Here is a 15,437-nt window from a genome sequence, read left to right on the forward strand (position 1 = left end):
CGTAGCTAAGCTGAGAGTTGATAGTTCTGCTGCACCAAGAAATGATTTGTAGGCTCGATTTTTGGATATAGAATTCCTGCTTTGGTCAAAGCTATTTGACTTGAGTGAGTGACTTCATTCTCAGCCAACAGAGAACAGGTTACATTCATTTAAGAAATGGTATAGGTATTAAGATGGTCTATCCATAAAGTCATTTGCCAACTCTAACCATAGCTCTTATGAAGATAAACAATACTTGCTTCCTAAAGCAACTGAAGAACCAGAGTCCTTTGCTGCCTCAGAGTGGACATACACCATGAAAGAACAAAATTCTTTTAAAGATTACTTCCACACTTGTTCATTTGTTTGTTGGTTTAGGGCATGCCACAGTAAGAGTGTAGAGGACAGATGGTGGCTTTCAGGAGTCCATTCTCTTTTCCCCAGTGTAGGCTCACAGTTTGAAATCAGGTTGTCTGGCTTGGTGGGAAGAGTCTTTACTTGCTAAATCCTCTAACTCACTAGCCCACCTCCCCCAGGCAATGTTTCCTTGTACTAAGAAGCCACTGGGGTTTTGAAGTGTTTGTTGCCACAGTCTATAAGAACTAATGAGAAACCTGTGAAACAATTCTAGCACAGGTCCATCATGAAGGGTAATGACCTTCAAGCCTCAGTTGACTGAGAAGCTCTAGACTGGAAAGTTGAGCTGACTGGTGACAAAAGCTTTCGATGAGGAGATCCATGCACCACACCCACTGGTGTCTAACACTCCAGAGTGCACAGAAACAGACCTAAAGATAGACTCTACATCCCCAATGCTCCCCTTTTCCTTCCCATAAATCCTTAAGACCCCATGCCACACACACAGTCTCCCTTCCATGTTTCTATGACCCTTCATTGTTCCAATTAAAGAACAGTTCTCTTCCTCTGGGGATGCCTGTCTGCTTTTTTTTTTTCAAGTTGCCTCTAGAAATCCAAGTCTAAGACAGTACATTCTCTGAAAGGTCAAGACCCCTCAAAGTAACACATTTACATTTAAATGCAAGCACAGCACGCATTAATGCTAAGTCACTAATTAGCAATCTACCCTACTGGTACATGCAGACTCACTCTTAACCCCCTACAGGGAAGAAGGGAAGAAGGGAAGAAGGGAAGAAGGGAAGAAGGAGAAGAAGAAGGGAAGAAGGAGAAGAAGAAGGGAAGAAGGAGAAGAAGAAGGGTAGAAGGAGAAGAAGGGAAGAAGGAGAAGAAGAAGGGAAGAAGGAGAAGAAGAAGGGAAGAAGGAGAAGAAGAAGGGTAGAAGGAGAAGAAGAAGGGAAGAAGGAGAAGAAGAAGGGAAGAAGGAGAAGAAGAAGGGAAGAAGAAGAAGAAGAAGAAGAAGAAGAAGAAGAAGAAGAAGAAGAAGAAGAAGGAGAAGGAGAAGGAGAAGGAGAAGGAGAAGGAGAAGGAGAAGGAGAAGGAGAAGGAGAAGGAGGGGAAGGGGAAGGGGAAGGGGAAGGGGAAGGGGAAGGGAAGGGAAGGGAAGGGAAGGGAAAAGAAGTATGCCCTACTAACATTCTACATCATTTTGCCATTAGGAGGTGTCTCAGAAAGTACTCACATTTAATATGACAGTACTATATCCATCCTCTGGTTCAGTTCCACTGACAAAGAGCGACTCAGGGCTGAATTCAAACACCCCATGAGCATGGTCGGAGGCAGCAATGGTCACCAGAATCTGGGAAGCTACTCCTAGACTGGCTGCAAGTTCCCACAAATGGAAAAAATGTTAACCAGTATTTTATAATCCACCAAAAAGCCAAAGAACAACTATTTGGAAAAAATTTTAAACACTTTCCATTCATGGAGTACATTCTAATTTGCTTTAGAAAGAAAGGTGGACCCAAATGGTTCCCACACTTGTGCTTCTACGACCCTCTCTGCTTAAGCAACACATGCTGCTGGAGCACTTGGAAATGAATAGGGAAATTTTGTGTTTCTTTTTTTGTCTATGAAAGAGCATTCTCCCACATAAAACTTGTGAGGAAGGCATCCTAAGACTGCTGACCTCTCAAGGACGTGAGGCAAACCTACTCTAAACTCTTTGACACAATGTGTCCAAATGCAGAGTCTGGGTTTCTAACGTTCACTAACTCTAAGCCTACTTTTTCCATCGTATTATAGATTAGATTAGATCCCAAATAATCCATGCATGTAGCAGAAAAGATGCTAAAGCCTAAAACAGCATTCAGTCCTCCTAATTAGTATTTTTTATTGATACCTACAGACAAGAAGATGGACAATCTTAAAAGCAAGTCACAGAAATGGCTTGGTGTACTGATGGGTGTTAGAACCAAAGGGAGCTGCAGTAGCAGCATGCCCTCACTCAGAGGCCAACGTGCAAACTCTGACATTAACAAAGGTAGCATTTGAGGGTTGGCAGTGTGATCTGTCACAAGGCAGCTATTCTAAATATTCTCTGCATACACCAGAAAACAACTAGGGTAAAAGGCTGAAGCACATCTGTATCTGAATCTATTTCAGAAGAAACCTCTGTTCAATTGCAATTAACTAAGAACTTATTTTCCCTTCATTTCCTTCTCATTTTTCTCATTTGTTTTGATCAAGTGATGCATATAAAGACTCATGCTCCTTGTGCAGAAAATAAGGAGAACAGATTTGACATGAAAATTCAAATGTTCCCTCAATCTCTTTCCAGGCATTCAAAGCCATGTAAAGTGATTTCAACAATCATTCATTTAAATGCCATTCAGGCAAAGTTTCTATGCATTCAGAGTCAGCAAATTATGTCAGGTCCATGTGGTGAGGAGTGCCTGTCCATTAGAAGCAGGCAAGAATGAGATTCTGTCTCCATCACCGAGAGAAGATATTTCATAAAGCTGTTGTAATGGCTAGTAAGTTAAAACACACAAAGGATCATCTAGTTACAGGAGATGGCAGGAAGTGATTAGTGTTGTCTGTGGAATGAGAAGCTGAAGTAAAAATACTAGTAAGGGACCACAGGACAGCTTCTTACCATGCGTGACAACAGGTGGAAGGAAGAAATCCGTGTCCCCTTCTCCACTGCCACTGCCATCAACCCTAAAGAGTTCAGACACTTCACAAGAGACACACAGAGACAGCCCACACAACACACAGCAACACAGTGAGACAGTTAAGATCACTTAAAACATAGCAAGTAAAGAAGAAAAGACAGTAATAGCCACTCAGTGATGTACATTCTTCCATTGACAATAGAGCATCTTGAATGATATGTAATATCATGTATGAAATTACTAAATCTTTCTAGTTTTAGGAAACATAAATAGTAACTAATGTCCAATTATTTAAATACTCTTATTTAGAGATTTTTGCAATATATAGTAATATAAATCTGTAGCATTTTGAAATTTTTGTTATTTGTGTATATAACCATATATTTAGACTTACAAACCAGTGAAGTTTACTTTGTCAGTCACAACTAATTCAAAACTAGGGAAATGCCACTAACATTTCCCCATGCACACACTCAAACTTCACCACATTTACCCTTCTCAAACTTAATTGTCTGGTTGGTTTGACATCGACATAATCAGCAGAGTCTTAGATCATCAGTCTATTTTAACCCTATCTAGGAGAGACATCAGTTGTAAACTGTCAACAAAGCATGCATCTTCCTCAATGTCCTAGCTTTCTCACCTGCAAAGGGCACTGTAGTTTATTGAAATCTCACAAAGCTTTAAAAACAATACTTTAAAATACATGATGCCTGGAGAATATAGTAGAGCTATAACAAATATAAAGTAGTTACACTTTCATAACTAATACAACTTATACTCCAACCATGATTTTGCAAAATATTTATAAAGAAAGGAAGGACAATGACAACAAAAATGAGAGAGAGCAGATATGAAAAGCAAGCCACATTTACATAGGTCCTTGATTGACAGGCCCAGGTTCAGGTCTGTCTTGGTTTTTGTCCTTCCCTCAATAGAGACTGGAATATTACAAGCATGAGAACTTATAGCATATGCCATGGCCTAAAATCATCTCAGAGAGAGAACTGATCGTCAGCTACTATACAGTTCATCACTAGAACTACAAGTCATTAAGAAAGAAGTGTAAAGTTCAATGCCATGCATGCCTTGACTAGTATCAAACATCTATTAAGGCCATGGTTAGCATGCCCAGTCAACTTTGGAGAAAAAAAAACGGTATGACTCAAGGCTCTTTTGACCCATGAAAAATTTAGCCCTGCAAGCTGTTTCATTTACTACACAGACCCTATGAATTCATACGAGGAAAGGGCAACGTATAGACAACTTTTCCTCTTACCCTCAACTCACTACCAAAAATTTAGTTCATCTACTAGAAAACTACAAATGAGAATCCACCACCATCTAGTATACAGTATGTATTCTCAACATCTGAGGAAATGTTTCTACATAGCAACTAAGTATCACTATGATGGTAAGTGCCCTGGTTACATTTGGTGGACACAGAATGGGATGCAGTTTCCTGGTTAGTCACTTCCTTGGTTTGATGATTTCCTTTTTGAGTCAGAATCTCACTATGCCCGGACAGGCCTTAACACATGATGTAGCCTAAGCTGACCTCAAAGGTGCTGGGATTAAATGTATTTGATGTCACACCTTGCCATTGATGGTTCATTATTAACCATACTGGTGACAGTCACTAATATTCTCTTTCTATTATCGAAGTATTGTTTGAGCTCAGTGATACAAATAGTGACTTCTAATAGTGCACATTGATCTTCTCATTACTGAAGTGAGTGATGAGGCCGGCATGAATACGCCCCTGTGGCGATGTGAAACTGTCTACAGACAACAGTGGCATTTGTACATGCAACCATGCAGCTACTCTTCTTGCTTTATACATTCACCAGTGTGCAGCACTACCTCATGACTATGTCCTCTGCTCCCAAGCACAGGCTTGGTTCTCTGTGTCTTCATCTAGATTAGGAACACAGGAAAAGGGAATTTTGTTGATTTACCCCAAGATCTTATGCATACAGAAAGACAGTTCTTGCATACATGTTCTACCTAGACTTCCAGTTTGAAAGCTCTCTAGACTATGATTTTCTTCATTAAATGATGCAGATGTTGATAAGAAGGAGACTAATACCAGGTTTTGCTATTTAAGAAAATGTCAATGAAAACACTACCTTACTTACAGCTATCAAAGGTAATGCAGTGCGCACTGCATGTGTGTGATCACTGCATGTGTGTGATCGCTGCCTAAGCAGCACCTACTTGATGAATACATTAATACTTCTGCAAAGAAACACAGAAATAGTTCTTCTAAGTGGAAGAAATGTGAATAGCTTCACTTCAACACATGAAGCACTGCCATGCATTGAGTTTTAACTGTAAAGGCTTTTGATAATTACTTTTCTGACTGTCAGAATTTGAGTAAGATACCAAGACCTGTCTTCCCTAGGATTATTTCTCTAGACTAAACTAACAGATGCATGCATTATATCTGAAGACAACTCTCCTGCAACCATTAAGAAATTCCAGAAGGAAAGAAAATGCCCTAGGCATTTAAGGCTTGGTCAATACAAATGGCAGCAGTAATTTTTGCACTCAATGCAAATGTACTGAGTGATTCTTAGGAATCTTTGAATTGGCTCTACCTAGAGACATCATGGTTGGGAGACAAGCAAATATTTGATATTTATATGTTACCAATCTTACCTCCTCCATCCAAGTTTAACAACTCAACTTTAAAAGATTTTTCCAGTTCAGGGATGGAATTATCAGTGATGTTGACAAAAATATATTTATATCTTTCTCCTGATTGAAATTCTAATGTGCCAGCAATACCCTGAAACACAAATGAGATTTATCCACCACACTGCAATTATTCTGTATGTAAAACTGCAAAATGAAAACATTTGCTGTATGCCAAATTGTTATAAATTCTGAAATGGGAAAAATTAAACACACATAAGTAAATATGAAAATGTAGAATGTCAATTCTAAGCACATGTGCTTTTCACTATTATTATGTGTGATGTTGCAGACTGAACACAAGACTTTCTCACATGATTGTCAAATGGTCCACCAATGAGACACTCCACAAGCTCTAACAAATACTTATTTTTCAACTACATAAAGAAGGTGGGTTTCTGTTTTTCTGACTTTTTCATCAAAAAAAAAATAGAGATATAAGAAATCTTCATAGCTGACAGGTAATGATTTTTTTAAAGATTTAATTATTTATTATATGTAAGTACACTGTAGCTGACTTCAGACACTCCAGAAGAGAGCATCAGATCTCATTACAAATGGTTGTGAGCCACCATGTGGTTGCTGGGATTTGAACTCAGGACCTTTGGAAGAGCAGTTGGTGCAGTTACCCACTGAGCCATCTCTCCAGCCCAACAGGTAATGATTCTTAAAAAAATCTTTCCTTTTTGCACAAGGAATTCTCTTCCAATATTTGACAAAACCATTTTCTTTTTTAGTTTACTGCTATAAACTTTAAAGTAATTTAATATTTTTGGTGTCGTTGTGTGTAAATGCTTGTTTCACCTTCTATAGCTGTTAGTAATCTTAGCTCTAACAGAGAGGTTGGCCTGTAGGTTCGCTCAGCTTCTCACTTAGTCAACATGGAGAGTGTTCAGGGCACTAGTGTTACATGTTTGAGATTCTAAACTAACCAAGACCAATCAGACTCTACAGAGAAGATTCTAGAAAGAGTATTAGAACTCAGCAGTTAAGAGCACTAGCTGATGCTCTTCCAAGGGACTCCAGTTCAGTTCCCAGTGCCCACATAGCAGGTCCCAACCATCTGTAAGTCCAGTTCAAGAGAATCCAGTGGCTTCTTTTGACTTCTGTAGCAGGCATGCACGTGGTGAACAGACAGACATGCAGGCAAAACATCAATACATATCAAAATTTTAATTAGAACTTTGCAAAGATGAAAGAGTATTACATGTTATTAAATCATCAAGATGGAATACGTGAAATAAGTAAGCGTGGAGATGGAGCTAGTGTGCCTGGACATTGGTACTAGGGAGAGAAATTCCACAGTTCAAAGGACAGACTGACATTTAACCATCTTAGGAAACTGACTTAAGCCCAACAGTATCTTACACAGTAAACACTTGTAGACTTGCTCATCAGTGGTGCTGCATTATGCCACATTCTCTATCTTTCTACTATTCAAATTTACCCCTGTCAGTGTTCCTGACAGAGCTTAACTTACCAAACTCTCCAGACTGTCCATCTAGACAAGCCAATAACACCCCGGGCTTTTAATATTATGTAGATGACCACAACTCCCAGGGCCATATGTCATCTAACCTCTGATATCCAGACTTAACAACTGAATTTTTTAATGATTTCTGTCAGTCTCACATTTATTATTTTCTTCTAAAACTATGCTTTGTCCATTCATGTCCATGACACTGAATCCTGGAACAGTTACTCTTAGCAAGAAACATCCTTGACACCCTTCTTGCTCTGCCAGCCACACTGGCCCTCAAACCCTGCCATCTTCTCTGAAGCACTGCTTGAACCCACTACTTCTGTCTGTGGACTGTGGCCCTAGCCTAGTTCAAATCCCTCTTGTCTTGGCTCTACAAGGCGCACCTCTTACTTGCCTCTCTGTGTCCAAAGTCTGCCTCCTGTACCCCATTCTCCACAAGGCAGCCTAATGTGTATGGATGCACAGTCTCTCTGTTTTTTCTCTTTATAAAAAAAAAAATCATAAAAAGCTGAAAGTGCATTATGACCTCTGTGGGTTTGGGTAATCCTGTCTATGCAGATCACATCTTCCTTTCTCCATATCCAGTCCTCCACATCACAGAGAAAATGGCCTTCCTGCAGTTCATTTGACAGCTTGGGCTCTTCCCAACAGTGGTGCCTAGCTAATCTAGTGTTTCTGGAAGAAGAAATTTATGACTCCATAACTAACTGGGCTAGAGCTGAAATCAGTGGAGTTCAGTTAGCCAAGACTTGTGTGGCTCAGAAGAAGGGGGAAATAGAAATTACTCTGGAAGAGGACAGCAGGGAACAAGAAACTGAAAACTTAAAAGAATTAATTATTTGGGAAACAATAAACACTAAAGTATGTAATTAATTGAGAAGGATTCCCAAGAAGAAATTCTAATCATTTTCTTTTTTTTTTCAAGTATACAATAGAGTTTATTCAGGGCATGGGGACAGAAGTTAAGGAGGTACAAGGCAGAGGAAGGCAGAGAGAAAGAGGGAGAGTAGAGAAGTAGAGGCCGGCCATGACCACGTGGAGAGAGGGGGAAGGGAGTGGGAAAGGAAAAAGCCCAAGAGGGCAGGAGAGAAGAGAGGGAAGCAAGAGAAAGAGCTCTAATCATTTTCTTATGTAAGATTGTTGCCGACCTTTTATGAGCAGGTAGTGGTAATTGAATATTACTATATATGTATCATGAACAGTGTGTAACACATAAAATGTTGCCATTCATCTCCATAGTGATCCTGCTCAATGGATATATTATGGCTTTATAGGTAAAGAAATTCATAGTAGGAAAGATGAGTCCCCACAACCAACACGTGGAGACCAAGTGAAAACCTGGTTCTGTTGTCCATTTCTAAATCCTTAGTACCATACTAAAGTACCATGTTGCTTCTCATTTGAAGAAAAAAAAAATGATAAAATTTTAAAAACCTGAATATATAATATCTTTGTAATTTTGATTTTTATTTAGTGGACTTTCTTAGAGCATTCGAAGGAGTTAAGAGTCATATTTTTACAAGATCTGACAAAAGCTATGCCATTACAACAAACTACACAGGGAAACCTAGAATGAGCGAAACACGTAAGTTAATAACTATCTAAGTGCCACATTCCACTGCAAAAAAAACTTTCAACTCCCACAAATTTAAAAAGGTCATAAATAAACCAGGGCTTGTTTGTTTGTTTGTTTGATAGGCTCCTCATAAAACACTAGATACTTTCAGTCCTCTGGGAAGACTGTGTTCAAGTGCAAAGAAATGTATAAATGCCCCTTCAAAAGGCACAGTGATGGACTGAAGAAAGGGCTCAGTGGTTAAGAGCACTTATTCATCCTGAGGACCCACATGTTGGCCCTCAACTCTCTGTAACTCTGATTTCAGGGGATATGAGGCTCTCTTCTGGTCTCAACAGAGATGGCAGGCATATGGTGCACAGACACACATGCCGGCAAAATACTTATACACATAAAATAAAAATAAAAAATGTTGTCTTAGTAATAGGTACCTGGTAGTCCTCTGGACTAAATGCTGTCAGTGATTCTGTTCTAAATCCTACAGTCACACGGCCAAGGAGCCCTTGCGCACGAATGACCAGTAAACGGATCTCCCCATCCTCTTCCTGCACTGTGATGTGTGGCACAGTGCTGGCAGGCAGGCTCGCTGCATCTTCAGGCTGAGGAGGCAACCCTGTGGAGAACTGCATCAAGCCTAGCAGAGACAAAGGCAGGGGGCTCTTAGTCACCTGTGGAAGAAGCTCTTGTTCATCTGTACAATCTTTTGTACAAACAATCTTGTGCAATCATTTATATCATCCAGCTAAAATCCATCCCAAATTGCTTAACATAGAAAAGATTTTAAGAGAGTTAAATTAATATACTTATGATGCAGAATATTTTTCCTATGACTTTTAAAAATTATTTTATTTTTGAGATTATACTTACATCGCATTCCCCTTCCCTTTCCTCCCTCCCATACATCCCTCCTTGCTGTTTTCAAATTCCCAGCCTCTTTTTCATTAATTGTTGTTATGTAAATATATGTGTATATATAGATATATATGCTTAAATATGGAAATACAACCTGCTCAACGTACATGACCCTGATTGTATATATAAGTTCTCAGAGCTGGTTATTTGGTATGCAGTAACCAGTGGCTGTGCTCTTCCCTAGGAAAGACAATTTCTCCCATTCTCAGCATAACTTGGTTGCCTGTAGGTCTCTGTGTAAGGCTGAGGCCTCATGAAATTTCCCCTGTCTATATTCGCACGGCTGTTGGTTCCATCCTTGTTCAGCTCATGTTTAGGCAGTCATATTGGTGAGTATGATATGTGATCATGTCTTCTAGAAATGTAGGAAGCTACACCCATAATTGTTTTGAAGTCTCCATGATGTCACATACTGAGAGTGTAGGAGGGAAGGAACCAATACTCCCACCAGCTTTGACACCAATGAGCCACCACAACAACAACCATGGCACGATGATTCTAAGGATACAGTAGTGACATACATATCCTAGCAGCAACCAACATCTCTCTGATTGAACTTAGGACACCCCCAGCAAGAAGGAAATAGTGCCTGGTACTGCGAACCCAGCCAATACTCAGGGTTAGTGAAGTCATGAATCTTGGAGGAAGACCTACAACTACCACTTTACTAAACTAGCATAATCCCCAACTACATTCTAAACATTTCCGTATACCCACAGGTAAATGTAAGCCTCACCCCTCAGTGAGGAAACTTCTCTAATACAACAGATAGAGACCTTTGGAGAACCTACAACCAACCAACAATGCAGAGTTGTCCCAAATGATGGATCTGGAACACAGATCCTGCACCAAAGGCTTGGAATCATTGTGGAAGAGGGGGCACAAACATTGTAAGAACCAGAGGAACAGGAATTTCCTGTAAGATCATGTCTCCCAGGAGTGTCCAAAACCACACCCAGAATGCTTGTAAGCCTTCTTAACGTCCAACATTAAAGTGTTAATTTTCCCTGTCTCTATTCAAAGAAATCTTTGTTAATCCCACTGAATAATCAATAAGAGAAATACTAAGGAAATTAGGAAATTTAAAAATATGTATTTCCAAACATTTACTCATATTTGACAAGTTTCTGGAATTTTTCAATTCATGTACAGCCATACTGATGATACTCTAAAGAATGTTCAACATTTTCTTTAAAATTTAATGCTAAAAACAGAATAAGACATTCCCAGTTTCCTTACCTAAACACTTAAAAATGTTCTTCCTTCAGTCACTCACAAAATATCATTTTAATAAAGAGTAATTTCAACATCAATGATTTCCAATTAAATCTATCACTTGTTAGTATAATACTCTACTATAGTGCGACTCTACCTGTTGAAATCTAATAAAACATAACTTACAGAGTTCTGAATTACTTCAATACTAACAGACTGTGGTGATTTGAATAGTAATGGCCTCCACAGACACATGTGTTTGAATGACTGGCCTATGGAGAATAGCACTATTTGGAGATAAGGCCTTGTTGGAGTAGGTGTGGCCTTGTCAGAGGAATTGTGACACTGTGGGAGAGGGCTTTGAGGTCTCCTATGCTCAAGCTCCACCCAGGGTGACACAATCTCCTTCTATTGTCTATGGATGAAGATGTAGAACTCTTGGCTCCTACTCCAGCACCATGTCTGCCTGGATGCTTCCACACTTCCCACCATGATGATAATAGACTAAGACTCTCAAACTGTAAGCCAGCTCTGATGAAATGTTTTCCTTCATTAAGAGTTACCTTTGTCAGTGTCTCTTCACAGCAATGGAAACTCCAACTAAGACACACACCAATATGAGTCTTTTAATTATATGAAATTTGTTAACCATATCAAAGTATTTTTCACATTAAATTACCCTGGGAGACTTTCTGAATGTGTTTTTTAAGCTAAGAAGTTGAGCTTCACATTGTCTTTTATAATCAATGTCCTACAAAACAGCAACATAGATGTTCATGCTTGCAGAGGTCTCAAGGAAGCTCTAGTGCACATTCACTTAAGAAGGTCTTTTACAATTAAAAAAGGAAGGAAAAGATAAAGAAAACGAGAACAGCAAGCAAAGAGAGAACAATTCATGCATCAGAGTGGTTTACCATAAGGATGGTCACTAGCTCTGACAGTGATGTCTGTGGTTTCCTTCTCAGGATCTATGCTGGCACCACTGGTGGGAGTTGAACCAAGTTTTCCATCTCCTGGAACTGCAGACACCAATGTCACCCGGAAATACTCATTTAGCTCAGGAATGTCCTCATCAAGAACATATAGATTCAGGACCTGTTTGGTACAAAAGTACAGTAGTGTTTGTCACTTAAGGAAATAACCAATTAAATAATATATGATTCAAATTGCCATCAAACACCACTTATTTCAACATGAACTTGCATGTTTAAACATATATACCTGTGTTGGCACATATATAAATAAAAAGCTCTGAGGATATTAATTCCTTAATAATGTTTGCTTTAATGAGCTGAATGTGAAAGCCCCAAAATTCAGATGTTAATATCTTGCTGTCAAGGTGACAGTATTAGGAGAGGGGCCTTTGGGAGAAAACTGGGTCCTCAAGGAGACTTGTTGAATGGGATCAGTGTCCTTTTGACAGAGGCCATGGGAAGCTCATTTATGTCTTCTACTAGATGACACAGTCAATCGCTATCATAGATGGGGTGCAGAAAAGGAGCCTTAGCAGACACTGAATCTGGAAGCACCCTGCCCTTGTGAATCCCATGATTTATAACTATGAACAACAAAATGTCGGTGTTTATAAACTCCCCTGTGTAAAGTGTTTTGTGATACCAATATAAATACATAGGAATGGCAATACACATCTATAATACTAGTACTCAGGAGGCTGAGGCAGGAAGATGACAAGTCCAGAGCCAACCTTGGCTATATGTCTCAAAATAGATAAGTAAAAAAAAATCAATAATATGAATCTGGGAATCCTCAAGCTATATCAATTTTATATATATATTGTGTCATCATTAAAGAATTTATAAAACTAACTTTCAAAACTCTTAATTTCCCTCTTGTAGAAAAGCAAAATCATTTTGTCTTATACAATAATGTATATACATAATCCTCATACATAGTTTAAAATGTATAAACACGAAGGAATTGCTAATCAATGAGTCAATAAACAGATGGTGAAATTCTTTCCAAGAAGCATCCAAAAAATGTGGCAGCAGAGTTTACCTCAGACCTCTGCCAAGGCAGGAAGGTGATAGTGCCACTTGCATTAGCAAAATCATCAACATGGTAATTGATGCCTTCTGACTCGATCTGGGAAACGGTGTAGAAAACATGAACGTAACCCAGAGCTCCCCTGGTTCGCTCTACCACACAGGAAACGGTGGACCCCTCTTCTGTCATCTGTAATTGAGCAAAGTAATTTTTAAGGTCATGGCCATTGGCGCCAGTGATGAAATTAGTTTTCATGAGTCCTTCTGCTCTTTATTTCATAGTTCTATCACTTTCCATGCCTCTAGACAGTTTTGGGGCCACTACATTTGCAAGCAAAGTATATTTGACAGCATTGTTTCCTCCCATGCTTACTAGGTACAAAGCAAAAACAATTGTGATCTCTTTACTACATACATATTTCCTTCATTGGTAGCTCCTGCCTGCTAAACACAGTGCCAGGTGTGATGGTTATAAAATATATTTTTTCCAAGACAATACACAATCCTTCCACTGAATAAAGGAATTCCAAAGAAGGCAAGAGTCTCACAGTATAACAAAAGATAAAGTGTAGACAGAGCAAATCAGGGCAGAGTGAATGGTAGGAGGCTAGACACATCATCAACAACATCCAAGGAATGGGTATAAAAGCATAGATATGCTGTATTTGGTGGAATCATTTGGGATCGTTACAAGGCACAAAAGGTAAATACTTTAGAAATGTCTAGCTAGATGTGTTGGCTTTTAATCCAAGTACTTGATAAACTAAGACAGAAGATTAGGATTTCTGTGAGTTCAAAGACAGCCCAGACTACACAGAAAGGCTCTGGTTCCTAAAAAAAAAAAAAAAAACAATTAATTAATTAACTAATTGATTAATTAATTGGAAACAAATGTTTTATATGGAGGAAACAGAATATAGAGGATATTCTGTGTTCTGCTTTGTGGACTCCCTCCCCAAAGCCCGAACAGTAATGCAGCGCTGTGGAAGCGGCTACATTCAGTAGCTCCACCTCCATTGAGCAAGAAGGAAGTTTCTGATTGGACGGTTATACTGACGTAGTTTGGGGGAAGGGTTTGCCCCAAGTATTTTACCTGTTGCGGGAACAAAGGAATAGGATTAAATTCAAGATGACTGAGTAACCAGACCTCGTGTTGTCTAATGTTTTACTTCTCCCACGTGGGTACGGTACAGTATTGGCTAGCCTACCTCTTCTTATCTTCTTTAATCTTTTCCTGTCCATTTCTTACTCCTATTTCAAGAAGGACTCTTTTAATCCTTTTCATGTTGGTTTTGGACTCCAACAGATGGCGCCCAGACGTGTGGCTAAGAATTAGGGGTAAGAGCGAGGCGTTTTGCCCCTGGGTTGAAGTTTAGATGGGCTAATCTTCTTCTAGTAAGTTTATAAGTTATGCACTTACAGTCTTATTATGAGGCGGCCCCTAGATCTCTTTAACCGGGCTGGGTTGAATTCTAACTAGATTTGAAGGCAAGGATTTTTCGACATTCGGCGGGGGCTATTCTGCCGAGGAGACTGGCTTGCCAGGGGTCCAGCGGGCTTAGCTGGGGTTCAGGGGTTCAGCCGGTTCAGGCTGAGTGCTCGGATTTGGTTCCGAGGGATTTGGTCTGCGGTAGAGGCAGTCTCTCCCCTGGGTTTGCAGCTCGGTGCACAGAGCTGCTAAGTTATATGTTTATGTGTTTTCATGTTACATATGAATTTCGTATCGTGGTGTGAGTGGTGTGAGTGGGAAATCTTGTCTTTGTGTCTGTATTACAACGTGCGCAGGGCGGGCAGGCCCGAGAGAGTGCGCAAGAATCCGGCATCAGATCTGCCAGTCAGCGGGGAGCCCACTGGTAGCCCAGGAATTCGAAGATCTGCCGCTGGAGTGCAGCCACCAGCTGCAGGCAGCAGAAGGCAGCGAGCGTGCAGCACCCGCTGCACTTGCCCATGGCTCCTCCGTCGTCCCGATGGCCCCCGGGGCGGCGGGGCCAGTGACTAGGGCCGGGTCCCCCGGCTCTGCCGCGCCTCCTTTGTCTGCGGCCGGCCATTGGCACACCTCCCGCCGGCAGCCTGGCCAGCGCTCAGCGGCCCTGGGCGCTAGGCAGCCGCCGCTTCCCGGCCTACCACGTGGCTCGGCCGCCACCCTGGAGGGAGGCGAACCTGTGAGCCGCATCCCCCGCGCGCGCCCCATCTCCGTGTTCCCCACGTGGCACGCTCCCCTCCCCCTCTCCACTAGGCTTCTGTGTGCTCAGGGGTTCGTGGCGGACTGGCGGTGACTTGCGGGGGAGGGGTGCCGGGGTGTGTACACACTACACTAGATCGGGAGCTGCTCCGAACTGGGGGGTGTTTCCCTTCCCCTCCCTCGCACTGGGCCGAAGCGAGCAGAGGAAACTTTTGGCGGGGTTCTACGCAGAACTACATTTCCCAAGTGACTTTGCGGCCTTACCAGTGCGCATGCTCTCACATGTTCACGTTTGCCCACACTCGCCATCTAGTGGCTACTCATTAAATTACAAGCTGGCGATTCTCAGCCGACCTAG

General features: G+C 40.8%; 1 protein-coding gene across 4 annotated transcripts in view; it reads right to left on the reverse strand.

The window, feature by feature from the left end:
- The window catches only part of Adgrv1 (adhesion G protein-coupled receptor V1), a 543,529-nt gene that overhangs the window by 443,979 nt on the left and 84,113 nt on the right, over positions 1–15,437 (reverse strand). For 3 of the 4 annotated variants that reach the window (XM_031360570.1, XM_031360569.1, XM_031360572.1), the window contains exons 22-27: positions 12,911–13,087; positions 11,809–11,989; positions 9,199–9,401; positions 5,673–5,802; positions 2,993–3,073; positions 1,577–1,716 (exon numbers count right to left, since the gene is read on the reverse strand). In XM_031360570.1, coding sequence (XP_031216430.1) covers positions 1,577–1,716; positions 2,993–3,073; positions 5,673–5,802; positions 9,199–9,401; positions 11,809–11,989; positions 12,911–13,087 — 912 coding nt within the window. The remainder of the gene's footprint in view (positions 1–1,576; positions 1,717–2,992; positions 3,074–5,672; positions 5,803–9,198; positions 9,402–11,808; positions 11,990–12,910; positions 13,088–15,437) is intronic. The other variant, XM_031360571.1, reaches the window with a different exon arrangement.

Source organism: Mastomys coucha, unplaced genomic scaffold (assembly GCF_008632895.1).
Source record: "Mastomys coucha isolate ucsf_1 unplaced genomic scaffold, UCSF_Mcou_1 pScaffold8, whole genome shotgun sequence".
NCBI classification, from domain to species: Eukaryota; Metazoa; Chordata; class Mammalia; order Rodentia; family Muridae; genus Mastomys; species Mastomys coucha.